Source organism: Xyrauchen texanus, chromosome 45 (assembly GCF_025860055.1).
Source record: "Xyrauchen texanus isolate HMW12.3.18 chromosome 45, RBS_HiC_50CHRs, whole genome shotgun sequence".
Classification (NCBI taxonomy): Eukaryota; Metazoa; Chordata; class Actinopteri; order Cypriniformes; family Catostomidae; genus Xyrauchen; species Xyrauchen texanus.
Genome location: NC_068320.1, coordinates 26,327,445 through 26,346,646, shown reverse-complemented (window position 1 = coordinate 26,346,646; position 19,202 = coordinate 26,327,445). Strand labels below are relative to the sequence as shown.

The window sequence follows — 19,202 nt, the reverse complement described above, 5'->3', positions numbered from 1 at the left end:
ATTTAACTTGTTTTGAACCCGGAATATTCCTTTAACGTACTGCATGCTGAGTGTCTGAGACCGTCAAGCCATGCATCTTATCACGTGGCTTGTTGAGCACGTTACCATGGAGACGTAGCGCGTGTGGAGGCTTCACGCTATTCTCTGCGGCATCCACGCACAACTTACCACACGCCCCACCGAGAGCGAGAACCACATTATAGCGACCATGAGGAGGTTACCCCATGTGACTCTACCCTCCCTAGCAACCGGGCCAATTTGGTTGCTTAGGAGACCTGGCTGGAGTCACTCAGCATGCAGTACGTTAAAGGAATATTCCGGGTTCAAAACAAGTTAAGTTCAATTGACAGCATTTAAGGGATGATGTTGATTACCGCGAAAATGTTTTTTGACTCGTCCCTACTTTTCTTTAAAAAAAGCAAAAATCGGACTGGGTAGCTCAGTGGTAAAGGTGCTGGCTAGCGTCCCTGGAGTTCGCTGAGTGACTCCAGTCAGGTCTCCTAAGCAACCAAATTGGCCCGGTTGCTAGGGAGGGTAGAGTCACATGGGGTAACCTCCTCGTGGTCGCTATAATGTGGTTTGTTCTTGGTGGGGCGTGTGGTGAGTTGAGCGTGGATGCCACCCTGGATGGCGTGACGCCTCCACACGTGCTATGTCTCCGTGGCAACGTGATAAGATGCGCGGATTGACGGTCTCAGACGCAGAGGCAGCTGGGATTCGTCCCCCTTGCCATGATGATGTAATTATTTAGCTTCAAATCAAGTTTGTAATGTTGTGATTAACCGTGAAGCTGGTTGGTTTGGTTTCAATGCCTAGAACTCTTTTATCAAGGATTTTGTGAAATCCCTATGGAAAAAATGTATGGGAAAAACGCCACAAATGATCTCAAATCAGTCACATATGATGTACCATTTCAGTTAGAATGCTGCCTCAGAAGGTATCTCCCTATGTAGACAGCAAGGCAGACCACCAGGGTTTTGGAATGGAGCTACTAAAGAGTACGAGTGAGGAAATAAACTAGGTGAAAGGTAGTCAAGTAGTTTATTGCCAGTGGTGACGGGACGGTCTCTGCTCAGATGTGGCGCCGCAGCTTGTGCTGTGAAGAGCCACAAATCTCCTCTCGGCTCAGCACGTCTCACAGCAGGTGCTGGCCAGCATGTGTGTGTGAACTTCACTGGCAGATAGCTGTTATAAAGACACACTCGCTCCCAGGACAGTGTGATACTGAGAGTTCATGATCATCATCCTGTGTCTCAGTAGATCTCTGTCCAGATCACATGTGTTCAGTGTCACGTGTCTGTCGGCTCTCTGCTGTGGCCGGACGTTTGGCTCAAGTGTTGTGTGAATGATTTAATTGTCTTTACGAGTATGAGAAGAGACTCTGTGTGTGTGTGTGTGTGTGTGTGTGTGTGTGTGTGTGTGTGTGTGTGTGTGTGTGTGTGTAGAGCCTGTGTGTGTTAGAGTGCGTGTGTGTGTGAGTATTAGTGTGTGTGTGTTAGAGTGTGTGTGTGTGTGTGTGTGTGAGTGTTAGAGTGTGTGTGTGTGTGTTACAGTGCGTGTGTGTTAGAGTGCGTGTGTGTGTGAGTGTTAGTGTGTGTGTATGTGTGATAGAGTGTGTGTGTGTGTGTTAGAGTGTGTGTGGCGTGTATTTATCACTTTGTGGGGACCAAATGTCCCATATGGATAGTAAAACCGAAATTTTTGACCTTGTGGGGACATTTGTGGTCCCATGAGGAAAACAGCTTATAAATCATACTAAATTATGTTTTTGAAAATGTAAAAATGCAGAAAGTTTTCTGTGAGGGTTAGGTTTAGGGGTAGGGTTAGGTTTAGGGGATAGAATATAAAGTTTGTACAGTATAAAAACCATTATGTCTATGGAAATTCCCCATAAAACATGGAAACACAACATGTGTGTTAGAGTGTGTGTGTGTGTGTGTGTGTGTGTTAGAGTGCGTGTGTGTGTGTGTTTGTGTGTGTGTTAGAGTGCGTGTGTGTGTTAGAGTGCGTGTGTGTGTGTTAGAGTGTGTGTGTTAGAGTGTGTGTGTGTGTGTGTGAGTGCGTGCGTGTGTGTGTTAGAGTGTGTGTGTGTGTGTGTGTGTGTGTGTGTGTGTGTTAGAGTGTGTGTGTTAGAGTGCGTGTGTGTGTTAGAGTGTGTGTGTGTGTGTGTGTTAGAGTGTGTGTGTTAGAGTGCGTGTGTGTGTGTGTGTGTGTGTGTTTGCAGCTGGAACTGATGGTGTTTTTAGAGGGCTCTTGTTTAAGCCTAATGACCTCTTCTCCTCTAATCTCCCAGCATGCACCAGGACACCACCCTCCCTGCCCCTCTAATCCACTTCCTCCTCTTTGATCAGCATGTGCCGCGGTTTCTCAAAGAGTTTTCAGCTGGCAGATAACCGTCCAAGGCAGCTCTGCCAATTTACTGTACACTGTGACTTTATCTACTGTAAACAAATGGAGAATTCACACTCTTACCATTTTTTTTTTCTTAACTAACAACGTCCATCAGTGTACGTCAATGTATCACGGAAGATTTATGTCATTTCCAGCACAACTCAAATTCTGTATTGTGTTTAATAGAAATGACATTTAACGTTTTTGATATAAAATGTCCAACTACATTGTCTTGCCAAGGCTAATATCATTATTTTATGTATTATACACAATTCAATCATTTTCTCCCCAATTTGGAGTCCTCGTGGTGGCGTAGTGACTCGCCTCAATCCGGGTGGTGGAGGACGAATCCCAGTTGCCTCCACGTCTGAGACCGTCAATCCATGCATCTTATCATGTGGCTTGTTGAGCGTGTTACTGTGGAGACGTAGCGCGTATGGAGGCTTCACGCTATTCTCCGCGGCATCCACGCACAATTTACCACGCCCCCCACCTAGAGAGAGAACCACATTACAGTGACCACGAGGAGGTTACCCCATGTGACTCTACCCTCCCTAGCAACCGGCCCAATTTGGTTGCTAAGGAGACCTGGCTGGAGTCACTCAGCACACCCTGGACACTCTCACACATACAGGGCAATTTAGAGTCTCCAATTCACTTAATCTGCATGTTTTTGGACTTGTTAAGTAAACCGGAGCACCCGGAGGAAACCCACACAAACACGGGGAGAACATGCACACAACTCCACACAGAAAGGATCTAGTTGAGCCGGGACCTTCTTGCTGTGAGGCGAAAGTCTGGGTCTGGGACACAAACAAAAAGGCATTTGAAAAGTGCCAAAAATAAATGATGAAGGTCCGGTAAAACATTTCCAATTCAGTTTTAATGAGACCTTCATATAACAAAAAGAACAACGTTGAAATCTGTTACTACAGATATAGATAGCACGCTACACTAAAAACAAACAGTGAGTCCGCCAAAAGTTGCTTCTACAGAATATGAGGTTTATGAGCATTTCTCACCCCATATCTGCTCATCTCTGACTTAGCGCTAAAACAAACAGCACTTGAGGCTTCTGTTTATGACCGAGCAGATGATCAGAGGTCATGTGACCCTCAACAAAAACCACAAGATTCCTCTTGACGATCGAATTAGGACGCTTCACGTGTCTAAAGGAACAGCTCAACCAAAAATAACGATTATTGAAGAAAGTGTTACGGGAGTAAATAACGACAGACTGTCCCTTTAATTCTTGTGGTTCTTGCCACACCCATTTTTCTAAACTATCATTGCGGTGAATGCTGTTGTGCTTTATAAATACACACATGGGATGAGTGGACGTATCCGTCATCTAAGGCCAGAGAGGGACTATGCAAATAAAAGAACAATTAGCATTGCCCGAGGCCAGTATTCTTTCAAAGGTGACGGTTGTGAGTGGGAGACTATGGCAGAGGAAAGGGTGCGTCCATTCCATTGAGTTTACACACCCCTTATTCAAAACACTAGTAGACTCGTATATGAATAACCGTTCAACCCCGGCTGAGTCATGACCGCAGCACTGAACACAAAGATCTCACTTTGTCAACCCCCCTCACATCTAATGTCCACCAACACAGACAACACGTTGAATTTAGCAACTTAAAATGAACTTCATTGAAGTTTCACATGATCCATTTGCATTGAGACCAATTAAGTAATGTCGTTGGCCATGACCACATGCAAATGTGATGTCAGTTTCCCAGCATGCACACTGTATATGAATGTCATGATATTTGTTTTATGTTGCTGTATTCGCGCTTGTGTTTGGTGCCCCTTTGAGTTTGGTGTCTATTTCCAAAAATATGATTGTTGAGTGATACAGTTTAAGCACGCTTGGTTGGATAGCTGGAATTAAAACTCATCGGCGAGATGTCATTGTCTATTTCTGAGACGACAACCTCACAGGTCATTACACTTAAAACACCAAATGTTTGACAACTCCCCCAAACCCCCCCGAAATAAAACAGAAGTGGTAAAAATAAAGTCGCTCCAATGTAATGATTCAAAACGCCATTTTTTTGGCGAACAGTCTCTTAAAGGTGCTGTAAGCGATTGTTTTCATGGAAAAGTATGACAAAAAAATGTCCTACTCCCCAATTTGGAACGCACAATTCCCAATTCGCTCCAAGTCCTCGTGGTGGTGTAGTGACTCGCCTCAATCCGGGTGCCGGGGGACGAATCTCAGTTGCCTCCACGTCTGAGACCGTCAATCCGCGCATCTTATCACGTGGCTTGTTGAGCGCGTTACCGCGGAGACGTAGCGCGTGTGGAGGCTTCACGCTATTCTCCGCGGCATCTACGCGCAACTCACCACGCGCAACTCACCACGCGCCCCACCGAGAGCGAGAACCACATTATAGCGACCATGAGGAGGTTACCCCATGTGACTCTACCCTCCCTAGCAACCGGGGTGGATTACCGACCAGTGCCCAGGGGCCCTTGACTACCCGGAGGAGCGCTGGGCTTTAAGGTTGCGTGATCCAGTTTGGCGATCCCACCGCTCGAAAACCCATCGACAATGAAAACGAAACACCCCCCACCCCCGCTCAACAACTTCTGGAGGGGGCCCTTGGAGATAATTGGCCCCGGGGCATTTGCAAGTCATTATCCGTCCCTCCCTAGCAACCAGGCCAATTTGGTTGCTTAGGAGACCTGGCTGGAGTCACTCAGCACGCCCTGGATTCGACATTTTGCTCGTTCTCACAGTGTTGTATTTGAAGTTTGTCAGTTGAGGGTGCGAATGTGCCAATATTGAATTTGACAGCCACAGGAACAAGCAGTCAAAACGTTTAACCCTTTACTGACAGACCAGAGCCTCCTGAACTGAGAATAATTGAATAATGCATAGCCATATAGAAGCAAATATAAAAGACACAAGGTTTTGACGTGACCTTCATTTAACAAAAAAGAAGCAGCTGAAATCATTTAGTTTTATTTGAAAACCAAATCCTGCGAGTTCAAATGTAAAGAAACACCCGCCAAGCAGCTCCCAACGATTTGTTTTGTCCCAACTGTTATTCAAATCAGTTCTGTGATACGAGAGAGAGACCTCGTCTGATTTAAATGTCAAAAGATCATTTGAATGAGTGTGTTTGGGAGTCCTCGCTGCCATACGTTAATGTTCAGCGCTCCAAGTCTGTTGGGTGTGAATTGGCTTTTGTTGGCCTGTGCGACCAATAACGTCCTGTGTGCTTATTTGATTATTTCAGTCTGAAAGAATGGACAGATGAGACAATCATTTCTGATAGCTGTGCATGTTTCGTTTGGGAGGAGACAGAGATGTGGCCTGTTCCCGAGCGCTCAAGGCAACGTCTGCTCTTATCAGTGACCTTCAGTAGTTTGCTGTGAAATATGGAGAACGCCACTAGAAATAAACAGAATCAGAAGTAACACCTGGACTGTGTGGGTGTGTGAAAACACTGATATTGAACACACACACACACACACTCACTCTCTGTACAAAGGAAGCGCTTAATCTCAGTTTTGCTGATAACTGCAGAAACAAAAGTACGGGAAACAAATACTTGTTTGACTTCTTTTATGGTGACTCAACTGTGTGTGCAAAATAAATCCACCAAACTTCAAGAAAGTAAATGAAGGACTTTAAATTTGAACTGCATGAGAACCAGTGAGTGAGTGTGTGTGTGTGAGAGAGTGTGAGCGTGTATTTATCACTTTGTGGGGACCAAATGTCCCCATAAGGATAGTAAAACCCGAAATTTTTGACCTTGTGGGGACATTTTGTCGGTCCCCATGAGGAAAACAACTTATAAATCATACTAAATTATGTTTTTTGAAAATGTAAAAATGCAGAAAGTTTTCTGTGAGGGTTAGGTTTAGGGGTAGGGTTAGGGTTAGGGGATAGAATATAAAGTTTGTACAGTATAAAAACCATTATGTCTATGGAAAGTCCCCATAAAACATGGAAACACAACGTGTGTGTGTGTGTGTGTGTGTGTGTGTGTGTGTGTGAGTGAGTGAGTGAGTGAGTGAGTGAGTGAGTGTGTGTGAGTGAGTGTATGTGTGTATGTGTGAGTGAGTGAGTGAATGAGTGAGTGAGTGTGTGTGAGTGTGTGTGTGTGAGTGAGTGAATGAGTGAGTGTGTGTGTGTGAGTGAGTGAATGAGTGAGTGTGAGTGAGTGAGTGTGTGAGTGAGTGAGTGAGTGTGTGTGTATGTGTGTGTGAGTGAGTGAGTGAGTGAGTGAGTGAGTGAGTGAGTGAATGAGTGAGTGTGTGTGTGTGTGTGTGTGAGTGAATGAGTGAGTGAGTGTGAGTGAGTGTGTGAGTGAGAGTGAGTGTGTGAGTGAGTGAATGAGTGAGTGTGTGTGTGAGTGAGTGAATGAGTGAGTGAGAGTGAGTGTGAGTGAGTGAATGAGTGAGTGTGTGTGAGTGAGTGTGTGAGGAAGTGAATGAGTGAGTGTGTGTGTGTGAGTGAATGAGTGTGTGAGTGAATGAGTGAGTGAGTGTGAGTGAGTGAGTGTGAGTGAGTGTGTGAGTGAGTGAGAGTGAGTGTGTGAATGAGTGAGTGAGTGTGTGTGTGAGTGAATGAGTGAGTGTGTGTGAGTGAGTGTGTGAGTGTATGTGAGTATGTGTGAGTGTGTGTGTGTGAGTGAGTGAGTGTGAGTGAGTGTATGTGAGTATGTGTGAGTGTGTGAGTGAATGAGTGAGTGTGAGTGAGTGAATGAGTGAGTGAGTGTGTGAGTGAATGAGTGAGTGTGTGTGTGAGTGAATGAGTGAGTGTGTGTGTGAGTGAATGAGTGAGTGTGAGTGAGTGAGTGAATGAGTGAGTGTGTGAGTGAATGAGTGAGTGAGTGTGTGTGTGTGAGTGAATGAGTGAGTGAGTGTGTGTGTGAGTGAATGAGTGTGAGTGAGTGAGTGAGTGTGAGTGAATGAGTGAGTGTGTGTGAGTGAGTGAATGAGTGAGTGTGAGTGAGTGAATGAGTGAGTGTGTGAGTGAATGAGTGTGAGTGAGTGTGTGAGTGAATGAGTGAGTGAGTGAGTGTGTGTGTGAGTGTGTGTGTGAGTGAATGAGTGTGAGTGAGTGTGTGTGAGTGAGTGAGTGAATGAGTGAGTGTGAGTGAGTGAATGAGTGAGTGTGTGAGTGAATGAGTGTGAGTGAATGAGTGAGTGTGTGTGAGTGAATGAGTGAGTGTGTGTGAGTGAATGAGTGAGTGTGTGAGTGAATGAGTGTGAGTGAGTGTGTGAGTGAATGAGTGAGTGAGTGAGTGTGTGAGTGTGTGTGTGAGTGAATGAGTGTGAGTGAATGAGTGAGTGAGTGTGTGTGAGTGAGTGAATGAGTGAGTGTGTGAGTGAATGAGTGAGTGAGTGTGTGTGTGAGTGAATGAGTGAGTGAGTGTGTGTGTGTGAGTGAATGAGTGTGAGTGAGTGTGTGAGTGTATGTGAGTATGTGTGAGTGAGTGTGTGTGTGTGTGAGCGTGTGTGTGTGTGTGTGTGTTATATTCATATACATACTGTAAATATGTATTCAACCTTTTTTGTATCAAATTATATGAGCTCTGTTATCCACATTCATCGTATAGCTCAAACTCTTATTGTATGTCAGAAACTGAGATCAATCTGAGAGAAGTCTTTCAGCAATAAAATCCTCCTTTCTTTTCTCGTTCCGAAACATCAATAACAGAGCCGTATTTCTACATTCACTCACTGATGTAAACGAGCATGATGTGTCTCATTCTGGTCACTTACACACACAGCCACCAACGCTTGATATGGGCAAGGTGACATTCCCTATCTAATCTGACTTCCTGTCTGTGGTTTGAGGAGCCGCAGCAGCTGTGCTAATGAAGACTGGTGTGACTGACTCCGGCGGGCTGGAACAGGTGCAGACTGGGGAAGAGAGAAAGAGAGAGAAAGGGCCCTCTGTTCTCTCAGGATCATTCACCCATAACAGACTCAAAGGCTGGAAACACGGCCAAGTCAAGTTTTAGGACACGGAAGATTTAAAGCAATAGCTCACCCAAAAATGAAAATGGTGTTATTTACTCACCCTCATGTCATTCCAAACCTGTATGACATTCTCTCTCCTGTAGAACACGAACACATTGGCGAATAATGTGTTATATAATGCAATATTCTGGGTCTACTTACACCAAAAGTGAAATGTCCACTGTGGGGCGCTAAAAGCGAGTACGCTCCGAAAGAGACGAGGTTTAGATTAAACCTAAACATTTTGTGGTACTCCTATGACGCTTTCAACTCACGTGCCGACTCGCGCTCTTCAGGGCAGAGCTCTTCAAACGGCCAAGCAACCGCGGCATTTGGGTTATGGAAACGGGTCAAAATACACCTTTTCCGGAAGCTGATCCTGCCAATTCTCCCATACGGGTCAGAAACATGGACTCTACTGAAGCAAGACCTAAACAAGCTCGAGATCTTCCAAATGCGATGCCTGCGCCCAGGGACGGATTATGACTTGCAAAGGCCCTGGCACCAATTATCTCCAAGGGCCCCACTCCACCCAAAAGTCGTTGGTAGTCAAGGGTCCCTAGGCACTGGCCCCATTGGCCCGGTCGGTAATCCATCCCTGCCTGCGGCAGATCATTAGTATCTCCCTCCGCGACCGCATCCGAAATGAATCCATCCGAATAAGATGCGACCGCCAGCCAACGGTCGAGGAAGCAATCCAACTAAGAAGACTAAGGCGGTTCGGGCACATCTGCAGAATGGGCATCACCAGGACACCGTACCAGCTTCTCTGGTGAAATCGTCCAACGGAGTGGAAAGTTCAAAGAAGACAAAGTCAAAAGAAATTGAAGAAGACGTGAAAAAATGGCGATCCACCCTCTGTGACGCCAACGCCCTTGCCATGGATCTAAAAGCATGGGAAAGCATTCTGAGCAAAGGCCGAAAACCAGCGGGTACATTTCCTGAAGAAAATATGATTGGTGCTTGCCGTGGCAAAACTCGTCAAATAGAATTTTCTAACTTGTTGCTAAGCACTAAAATAATGGTCATAGAATGTTGCTAGCATGTGTTTTTCATGATGGTGGCATGTAGGTGTTATGTTTGTGTTAGCATGATGCTAGCACGTTTTTAGCATGTTTTAGCACTTGGTTAGGCGATGTTAATATGTGTTAACATTATGCAAGCACGTTTTTAGCATGTTTAAGCACTAGGTTAGGCGATGCTAACATATGTTAGCATTATGCTAGCACATTTTTAACATGTTTTAACACTTGGTTAGGTGATGCTAGCATGTGTTAACAAGATGCTAGCACGTTTTTAGCATGTTTAAGCACTAGGTTAGGTGATGCTAACATGTGTTAGCATGATGCTAGCATGTTTTTAACATGTTTTAGCACTTGGTTAGGTGATGCTAACATGTGTTAGCATTATGCTAGCATGTTTTTAACATGTTTTAGCACTTGGTTAGGTGATGCTAACATGTGTTAGCATTATGCTAGCACGTTTTTAGCATGTTTTAACACTTCGCTAGGCGATGCTAACATGTGTACAGTAGCGTATGGACTCCGGAGGATTTCAGAAGACTTGCACGCTAATCATATGGACTATTTTTTTTGGTCATTTTTGGAACTCGACAGCCCCAGTCACCATTAACATTCAGTGTATGGAAAAGAGTAGCTCAGACATTTCATGTGTAACCACGGAAGACAAAAAAACCATATGGATTTGGAGCAACATGAGGTTGAGTACATAATGACAAAATTGTTGGGTGAACTATTTTGATCTGTTTTAAATGCACGCTTCATCCTCAGTAGTTGCATAGTTTTCACTAACCACCTCAGGTTTTTTGGTTGTTCATTTGTTGTTTTTTTGCTAACAAGTTAACTTACAACACACACTGTACTGTTCACCGACTATGTGTCTCATCTGACTAGCAGCTGACTTCCAACAAACACAGGAAGTGAACATAGCTGATGTGTCTTTGTCAGCTCTTTCATCAGACATAAAGTTAATAATCAATATCCTTTCACATCACTCTTTGGCAAATCTCTAACCAGCTCCCCAGCTGACTTCATTTGGTTAATGGGATAATCATTATCATCAGCTGACGCTCCTGAGGGTCGTCGTAAGAAGCAGTTTGGACAGAAAAAATATCAGGAGCATAAACCGAATTATTGCTCCGTTCCAAACCCTACTAAGACACCTATGTAGACAGTAGGCAACAAAGCATTTGAGAGCAACTCGATTTATAAACAGAGCTTTTTGGTGGGTGGTGTAGTGAGCTAAAGCACTGAACTGGTAATCAGAAGGTTGCTGGTTTGACCCCACAGCCACCACCATTGTGTCCTTGAGCAAGGCACTTAACTCCAGGTTGCTCCGAGGGGATTGTCCCTGTAATAAGGGCTCTGTAAGTCGCTTTGGATAAAAATGTCCTACGCCCCCCCTGCAAATATCACTGAAATAAGTGTTGTGAGATATCTCAGCGAGTCTGTAAACAGTAAACAAAAATGTGCCGCTAACGCTTTCTACCGGTCAATCATTTTGCATGTTCTCATTATATTGTAGTTGCAGCGAATTATTGAGGTTTAATGCCATTTTTATGCTGTTTATGTTGTTCATAACAGCTGTCAGTAGAGGGCGCTGTTTTGCTGCTGTTGCTTTTGACAACCGTTCCTGCTCGATATCGTCCCAATTAAGCTCATTTGGGATATTTGGAGTGCTGGGTTTTGGAAAGGGGATGTGGCTAATCCAACTAAATCACTTACAGTACCTTTCAAACGTAGGAATATTATCGCTGGATAAAGAAACCTAAATCGATTGACTCAGTAAGATTTTTGCTCAGTATTCGCATGTAAACACAATGTGCGTGTTGTGCGCATGACTGTTTACATCCTGCTGTCAAAAGCAGAGAATAATCGGATTATTTAAAGTATTATGTAAATGCAGTTTTATGCATTGTCCATTTTTTTTAGTAAGGTAGTTTTGGTAGTTATCAGCGTATTGGTGTGCATGAAAACACTCATTGTTTTGATTTGTTTTTTGTTTCTTTGTTACTGTGTTATTCCCAATTTGTCCTAGCAGGCAGCAACATATCGTCCCGGGATTTTATATAGCAACTGACCCAAAAGTTGAGCAGGGGGGGTGTTCGCTGTTCTTTTCTGCATATCACGGCGGCATTTTGTGGTCCATTCTGCATAACGCGCTGGCTCGTTTTAGCTTATTGTGGCCCATTCGGGCGTTCGCAGCCTACTGACCGGCCCGCTCGGTTCTCCCGATAGTCAATCCGCCCCTAATCAGCCCCAAAGTGCGTCGGCCCACCAGGAAAATGGCTGGTATGCCAGATTACCAGTCCAGCCGTGCATAGAAGGAATGTTACTGTTAATTGTATTACAAACTCACCTACATTTACACACTTATTTCAAAATGATCAACTTGTGCTGTAGGTCACCTGAAAGCAGGGCTGGACTGATAGTCTGGCATACTGGGCATTTCCCCGGTGGGCCGACGGACTTTGGAGCCAATCATGGTCAGACTGGCCATCGGGAGAACCGAGCGGGGCGATGGGTCGGCCGCGAAACAGGCCGAAGCGGCCACGATAAGCAAAAATGAGCCGCCGTGTTATGCAGAGCGGACCACAAAATGCCGCTGCGATATGCAGAAAAGGACAGCGAACACACCCCCACGCTCCACAACTTTTGGCTCAACCCGCCCCTTTTTTAGGGGAGGGGAGGCAGTTGCTATGTAAATTCCCAGGACGATTTCTCTTCCCAGTCCAGCCCTGCCTGATAGTTTGTTGGACTTTGGGCTCGGAGACCACGCCTCGAAACGAAAGTGAAGCGAAAGTGTCATGAAGCGACGCGAAATGACGTGGTTGCTTTAGTAAATGTGCTTTTTAAGCACTATCGTTTAGGTTTAGGTGTTGGTTTAGGTTAAGGATGTTAGGGTTGGGGGGGGGTACGTATCACTCATTATAACATCCGTCTAATATTCACCTTAAAAAACATGTCTGATTACATCATTACACCTTTGGCGCCCCCTGCTGGACATTTCACTGGGAAATGCAGCCAAACTTGTAATAAAAGCACGTAATTGTCACGTAAATTTCCCGAGATCAGACTGGATTTGTTTTGGTGTATCTGAACAGCACATCTGATTTTTATAAACATTTGTATGTGGCTTGAAATCCAATTTAACTTTGCTTGGTCAGATCGGATTTTAAGTGTCGTCGTGATGCATGATGTACGTGACATCATAAACAATGCACAGTCAGGTGTTGATACAGTCATGACTGTGGTAACCAGTGTAGATATCCAAGAAAATGTAAAAAGGCATCAATAAAAAAAGCCATAATAGCACCAAAATACCAAAATGCTGCGACTCCCGTTCTGCAGGAGTGTGACAAACGGATGTGGTTAGTAAACAACAGCAGCCCTGGAATACACCTTAAGTGACAGAGAAAAAGAGGTGTGTACAGCCATAAAAATAGATAATTGGGGTGTGTAACAGTGTGTGTGTGCAGTGGGCAGAGAATGAGTCAGTCTGCCATTTATACACACTCTTCCATAATGCACCGAGAGGCCTTTGAAAGAATCTCAGCCATGTGAAGTGTGATAGTCGCATCTGTCAACATGACTTCATATGTTTCTCCCATCCTGCCAGTGCATGACGGCACACTCTCTCTTATCAGATCACAAACTGTCACGTACTTGAGTGCTTAAAGGTACAGTACACCCACAAAATTACGATTCTCTCATGATTTACTCACTATCGTTCTATGGACCACAAAAGGAGAAATATTTTAAGAATTAGTACACATGGGGGTCTGGGGAGCTCAGCGAGTATTGACGCTGACTACCACACCTCGAGTTGCAAGTTCAAATCCAGGGTGTGCTGAGTGACTCTAGTCAGGCCTCCTTAGCAACCAAATTGGCCGGTTGCTAGGGAGGGTAGAGTCACATGGGGTAACCTCCTCGTGGTCGCTATAATGTGGTTCTCGCTCTCGATGGGTCGTTTGGTGAGTCGTGTGTGGATGCCGCGGAGAATAGCGTGAAGCCTCCACACATGCTACGTCTCCGCGGTAACGCACTCAATTAGTCACGTGATAAGATGCGCGGATTGACGGTCTCAGAAGCGGAGGGAACTGAGATTCGTCCTCCGTCACCGTATGACTTCAGAAGACTTGGAATAAAGCACAAAAAAAAAAGAAATTTCCACGGTTCCACTGGTTTGGCACATCATGGTTACAGAATTGTAATTTTTGGTTAGCAAAGGTCACGTGTATCAAGTAACACACACACACACTCACACATGCACACACACACACATGCACACACACTCACGCGCACACACTCACGCACACACACACACACACACGCACACACACACTCACTCACACACACTCACGCACACACACACATGCACACACACTCACACACACACACACTCACACACACTCACACTCACGCACACTCACGCACACACACACACACTCACACACACACACTCACTCACACTCCTCCATGTTGGTCTTGCATCAGATGCTCATTCTGATGTACTGTCTGGGTTTTAATTAAGTGATCCGCTTCTGTGGGTACGTTCCGACCCATTGATGTGTGTCCAGCACTTCGTCTCAGTGACATCTCTGACAGTGAGATATTATTCTAGGAAACGGCTTCTACTTTTAGCACAGGAAGATGTGTGAGACATGACACTCTGCAGAGGAAGACTGAAAGATAAGGGCCGAAACATACTATAAGCACGTACATAAATGTTCAAAGTTCTCATCTAGCCACCTGAATAAAGCCACATCCAGTTTAACGGCACTAACGCAAGAACACGTTAACCTCCCGAGACTCCAGCTCTTTCCCTTCTTGATTTATAACTAGTTATACCTAATAATAATAATTCTAGAGCAAATAGCTTTCCTAAAAATGTATGTCCACGTATGTGGACTGCAGGACTAAGCTATGACATATTTTATGTTTTTACTATTTGTATTTTTTTTATTATTATAGTTGTTTTGAGGAGTGTTGTTTATTCATGCTTTTGAGACATTACATCAGAAATTTGCATAATTTATGCAGATTCAAAGTAATGTCCAGCAGCATCCAATCACGGCCAACTATCTTAAAATAAAACAATACATTATTAATGGTGAATCTATGTACTGATGATCATCGTCCCATGTGTGTCAAACATGTTGAGTGATCCAAACATCATCTGCAGCCTGAAACTGAACCTTTGATCAGATTTTAGGAGTGAACGCACTTAACTGCATAGAGAGCTATAGGATGCTCCCTTGCTCCCTATTTAGTGAATGACTTAACCTCCAGTGTGCCGTCTGTCTGCACTGCTCTCAGAACAGTTATAGGAGAGCTATAGGATGCTCCCCTGACGCACTTACTATCGCATACTTGCGTAGTGTTTCAGGCCTATTACACAATTTGTTCTTCCAGTAGTATAAAATCTCTCAAAATCACTGAACCAAGAACAGACGCGGACGCAGGATTCATTTTAAATGGAATGTATATTTCAAAGTATGAAAGCGGCATTCACATCAGTTTAGGGAATAACACCGATCCATCAAAAACTAAATAAAAATCTTCGTTACACTAATAATTAAAAGCAAACAACAGCTCAATCGTACACAGGAACATTGGGGCATTTCTGACGAATAAACAAATTCCATGTTTGTTCTGTGCATGTAATATAGAACAATATATGGATCAATAAGTCAACGGATAATTGAACATTTCCGGCAAACCAAAATAAACCCAGAAAATGCATATTTTTGAAAAGTTGAATGGAGACAGGTCCTCATCACCCCCGTTTTCAGTCACATCAAATATGTCATCTGTCCCGACTAAGGTCCATATCCCTCCATAATTAAAATCTACAGACATTCATGCCCTTAACAGAGTATTATCATGTTGACAGGGCACAGATGCACCCAAAAAAATGACTTTATGATGATGACATTCTTTGGTTTGAACAAAAGAAATGTAGCACAGACAATGAAATATTGGTCAAACAATATGAGCATCCTTCTTAAAAACAGTTATGCAAATAAATAGAAAAATTCAAAAAGCAAAAGCTGACTTTGCGCCAGTTTCACCCCTAAAACAAAATGACACAAAATGCAAACTAAACATCCATCCAGCTCGAGGACGTTGAGTCACGGCCCAACATTCAGATACATAAATGAACGGATAAAAAAAAAAAAACATATGTACAAATAAATATATAACATTGCATGGCAGTGCATCTCCATCCATTGGCGTGCCACGTCGGCCATTGGAGATATCCTAAAGAGGGTCTGCATGGATACGGAGCAGCTCTGGGGGTCTGTGGATTTGAGAAGAGTCCGCAAAGATCCTCCAGGTGAATGTCCATTTAACCTGCGGACACAATACATGACACTGACACACAGCTTTCAGGGATCCCGCTGAGGTGGTCTCTAATCCCTGCACACACACACACACACACACACACACACACATGCATGGAAGGATTCGATGTGTGTCCCATCAGCATATCCGCTCTCCTTGAAGATATTGATTACATATCCAGGGCCACAAAATTGACAAATGGCACTTAAATGGGGAAAACGACGGTGGCACTTCTGTTACAGCAAGACAAATGATGACAAACAGAAGGCAACGCATAAGCGTATAGGGAAGACCGGGGCTAGTTGTCACGCTTTTAACTCCAGTGAATATTTCTCAGGGTTGAGTGATTTTCCATTGGGTATAAAAAGCTCTTTATTCAAGAGCTTTTACAAAAACATACAATAGTAAAAATCACAAACATGGCATTTCAAGACACTTTGGAACCAAGAAACATTTGCCCAACTAGACCTAAAGTCCCTGTGACAACTTGCCCCGCTCTCCCCATAGTCTTAAAGATGATATTCCTTGGGTGCTGGTAACTGAGCAATACTGTCTTTAAATGCATTAGCTGCATGCATCTTGTGCGCTCCGGGCGCGTAAAGGCGCACAAGGTGACACTAAATATCCCCAATCTGCTCTGGTGTAATGCATCCGTCACCTTTTCACATGCTCAGGCTTACCGACTCTCCGGTGTCCTATTGCGCGTTTCGGACCATCTTTTGCGCGGACACCACGAGCAGCTGCTGCTTCTGGCGGCTGGATTTGACCGCCAGGATGGCTTGTCGGTTCTTGTACTGGACCATCTGCAAAGTGATCTCCGCGTTCCAGCCCTCGTCCTGCGGGCACCTGAAGTCAATCTCCCGGCCCTCCGACATCACCACCGTGAAGTACACGTACTTGCCCTTCCTCTCGACGCAGTCCACGGTCTTCATGTTGGCGAAGTGGAGCTCCTTCACCTTGCAGCCGGTGTCGTGGTGGTGCTGATGGTGGTCGTGGTGTTGTTTGGGCGGGTGAAGCATCAGTCCGTCCTCGGTGAGCACGCAGCGCTTCTTCTTCCACAGCTGCAGCAGCCCGTCGCTGCGCTTCTCCAGCACGCCCTCCTTGAGCACCTTTACGCCGCCGGACTCGAGCATGGCCACGAATCAAGCCGAAACCACGCGCTGGTGATTGGGCTCGCGCATTCAATGTGTCTGTGAGGGGGCTGAGGGGGTGGATGCGTGTGTGTTACCAGGAGCGTGTGTGATGATCGGGGGGTTTTTGTTGCACGAGTGGACCGCCCACTGCATGACTGAGGCACGCGCGCTGAACTCAGCAACATCAGCACTCAACACGCGCGCGAGCGCGCACACGACCCCAAGCGCTGCCAACCTCGAGAGCATTTTTAAAAGTAATATGACATGCACATTTAAAAAATGACATAACTGAATATTAAATAAGATTATGATAGTTATGTGACCATGTTAAACACAAATATGTTAAATATGAAATAACCAATCATCAAAACAAGCAAATTATTGTACATATATAGTGTTGTTTACCATTAAATGGTAAGATTATACTTCTATTTATTTACAATATTTTACTGTAAAATTACATTTGTCTTGTACATTTTTTTTTACCATATATGTTAAGGTAACTGAAGTATTTTTACAACCTTTTAGTACACCGATACACACACACACACATATGTGTAATATATATATATATATATTAGGGCTGTCAATCGCATATACAAATATATACTGAGAAAGCCCCTCATATAACAACTCAATATATAATGATTATACATATATATCAATATATAATTATACAGTTATCATTAAATATATATATAAAAAAGATATTCAGACAATTAAAGTGAATTACATTCTTGTGGCAGAAGAGTTCATCATTGATAAGAACAATATAAAAAGCGGCTTTACATTGATCATATTACTGATCATAAGTCAATCATTGACACACAGTTCACAGCAAGCCATTACACAAGTGAATTTGTCAATAAGTTCATGATTTATTATGAGTGAATGTTTAAGAACCGTCAATCTACACCTGCGTCAGACGTCTCGGGTGCGTTGCGTCATAAACAAAATGTTTAGTTCACCGTTTCAAGTTAAATATAGTTTAATACTCAATCTTTAAACAAATCTTGAGATCTCTTAGTTCGAATTTGCGCTCCATCGAGTGTTTTGAAAGCAAGAAAGTAACAAATGTTTGTTGTTGCTGCTGAAGTGTTTCTTCACTGTGTAAACTGCGTGTTGCTCACACAGCTGAAGTTCCACTTACTGCCCTCTGGTGTAAACGGGTGGTACTACAAGCGTTTCTCAGGGATGTTCCTTATTACAGTCTGTGGGCATTGCGATTAATTGCGTAAATTTTTTTCTCACGTTATTTTTTGTAAAATTAATCGCACAGAATTAACGTGTCATATCGACAGCCCATATACACACACACACACACACATATATACACATATACACACACACATGTTGGTCTACCTATCATTATGAGTAATTTCCATAGACAATGATTTTTATACTGTACAAACTATAGATTCTAACCCCTAAACTCAACACAACCCCTAAACTAAACCCTCACAGAAAACGTTCTGCATTTTTACATTTTCAATAAAACATTGTTTAATATGTTTAAGCCATTTAAATTATGGGGACACTAGAAACGTCCTCAAACCACATTTATAGCATAATACCCTTGTAATTACCAGTTTGTAACCTAAAAAAATTGTCCTCGTAAACCACATAAGCATGCCCATATAGACACACACACACCTATATATAGTTATTAAAAAAAAAAAAAAAACACACACTATACATAGATCAGCCACAACATTAAAGCCACCTAATATTGTGTAGGTCCCCCTCATGCCGCCAAAACAGCGCCAACCCCAGAATAGCATTCAGAGATAATATTCTTCTCACCACAATTGTACAGAGTGGTTATTTGTACAGTGCATAAAATCATGCCAAGGTCCAAATCACTAACATCAAAATGTTTTCACCATTCTGATGGTTAACTAAAGCTCCTGACCTGTATCTGCATGATTTTATGCACTGCATTTTATGCACTGCACTACTGCCTCACGATTGGCTCATTAGATAAATCCCATGGATGATTGTTGGTGTCAGACTGGCTGGTTTGAGTATTTCTGGGATTTTCACACACAACAGTCTCTAGAATCTCTATAATGTACAATTGTGTTGAGAAAATCATATCTGAATGATATTCTGATATGCGGGTTGGCGCTTATTTGGTGGGATGAGGGGGAATGACAATATCAGGCAGGTGGTTTTAATGTTGTGTCTGATCAGTGTAGGTCAGGTCTGTAAAACTCCTGTCAAATCCTTTTTAAAGTCAGCCATAACTGTTCCTCAATACTAAATACACACATTTTATGTATACGTGTCCTGATGTGCACCATCAGCCATCTTGGATTGCCTCTAA

General features: G+C 43.7%; 1 protein-coding gene across 1 annotated transcript; it reads right to left on the bottom strand.

Annotated features, from left to right (window-relative positions):
• Positions 1 to 14,882: 14,882 nt before the first annotated feature.
• Positions 14,883 to 17,002, bottom strand: LOC127637190 (pleckstrin homology-like domain family A member 1). Its single transcript, XM_052118136.1, has 2 exons — positions 16,424 to 17,002; positions 14,883 to 15,752 (listed from the first exon to the last, which is right to left on the bottom strand). The coding sequence occupies exon 1, from the start codon at positions 16,874 to 16,876 to the stop codon at positions 16,439 to 16,441; it is 438 nt and encodes a 145-aa protein (XP_051974096.1). The 5' UTR covers positions 16,877 to 17,002; the 3' UTR covers positions 14,883 to 15,752; positions 16,424 to 16,438.
• Between the last annotated feature and the right edge of the window lie 2,200 nt (positions 17,003 to 19,202).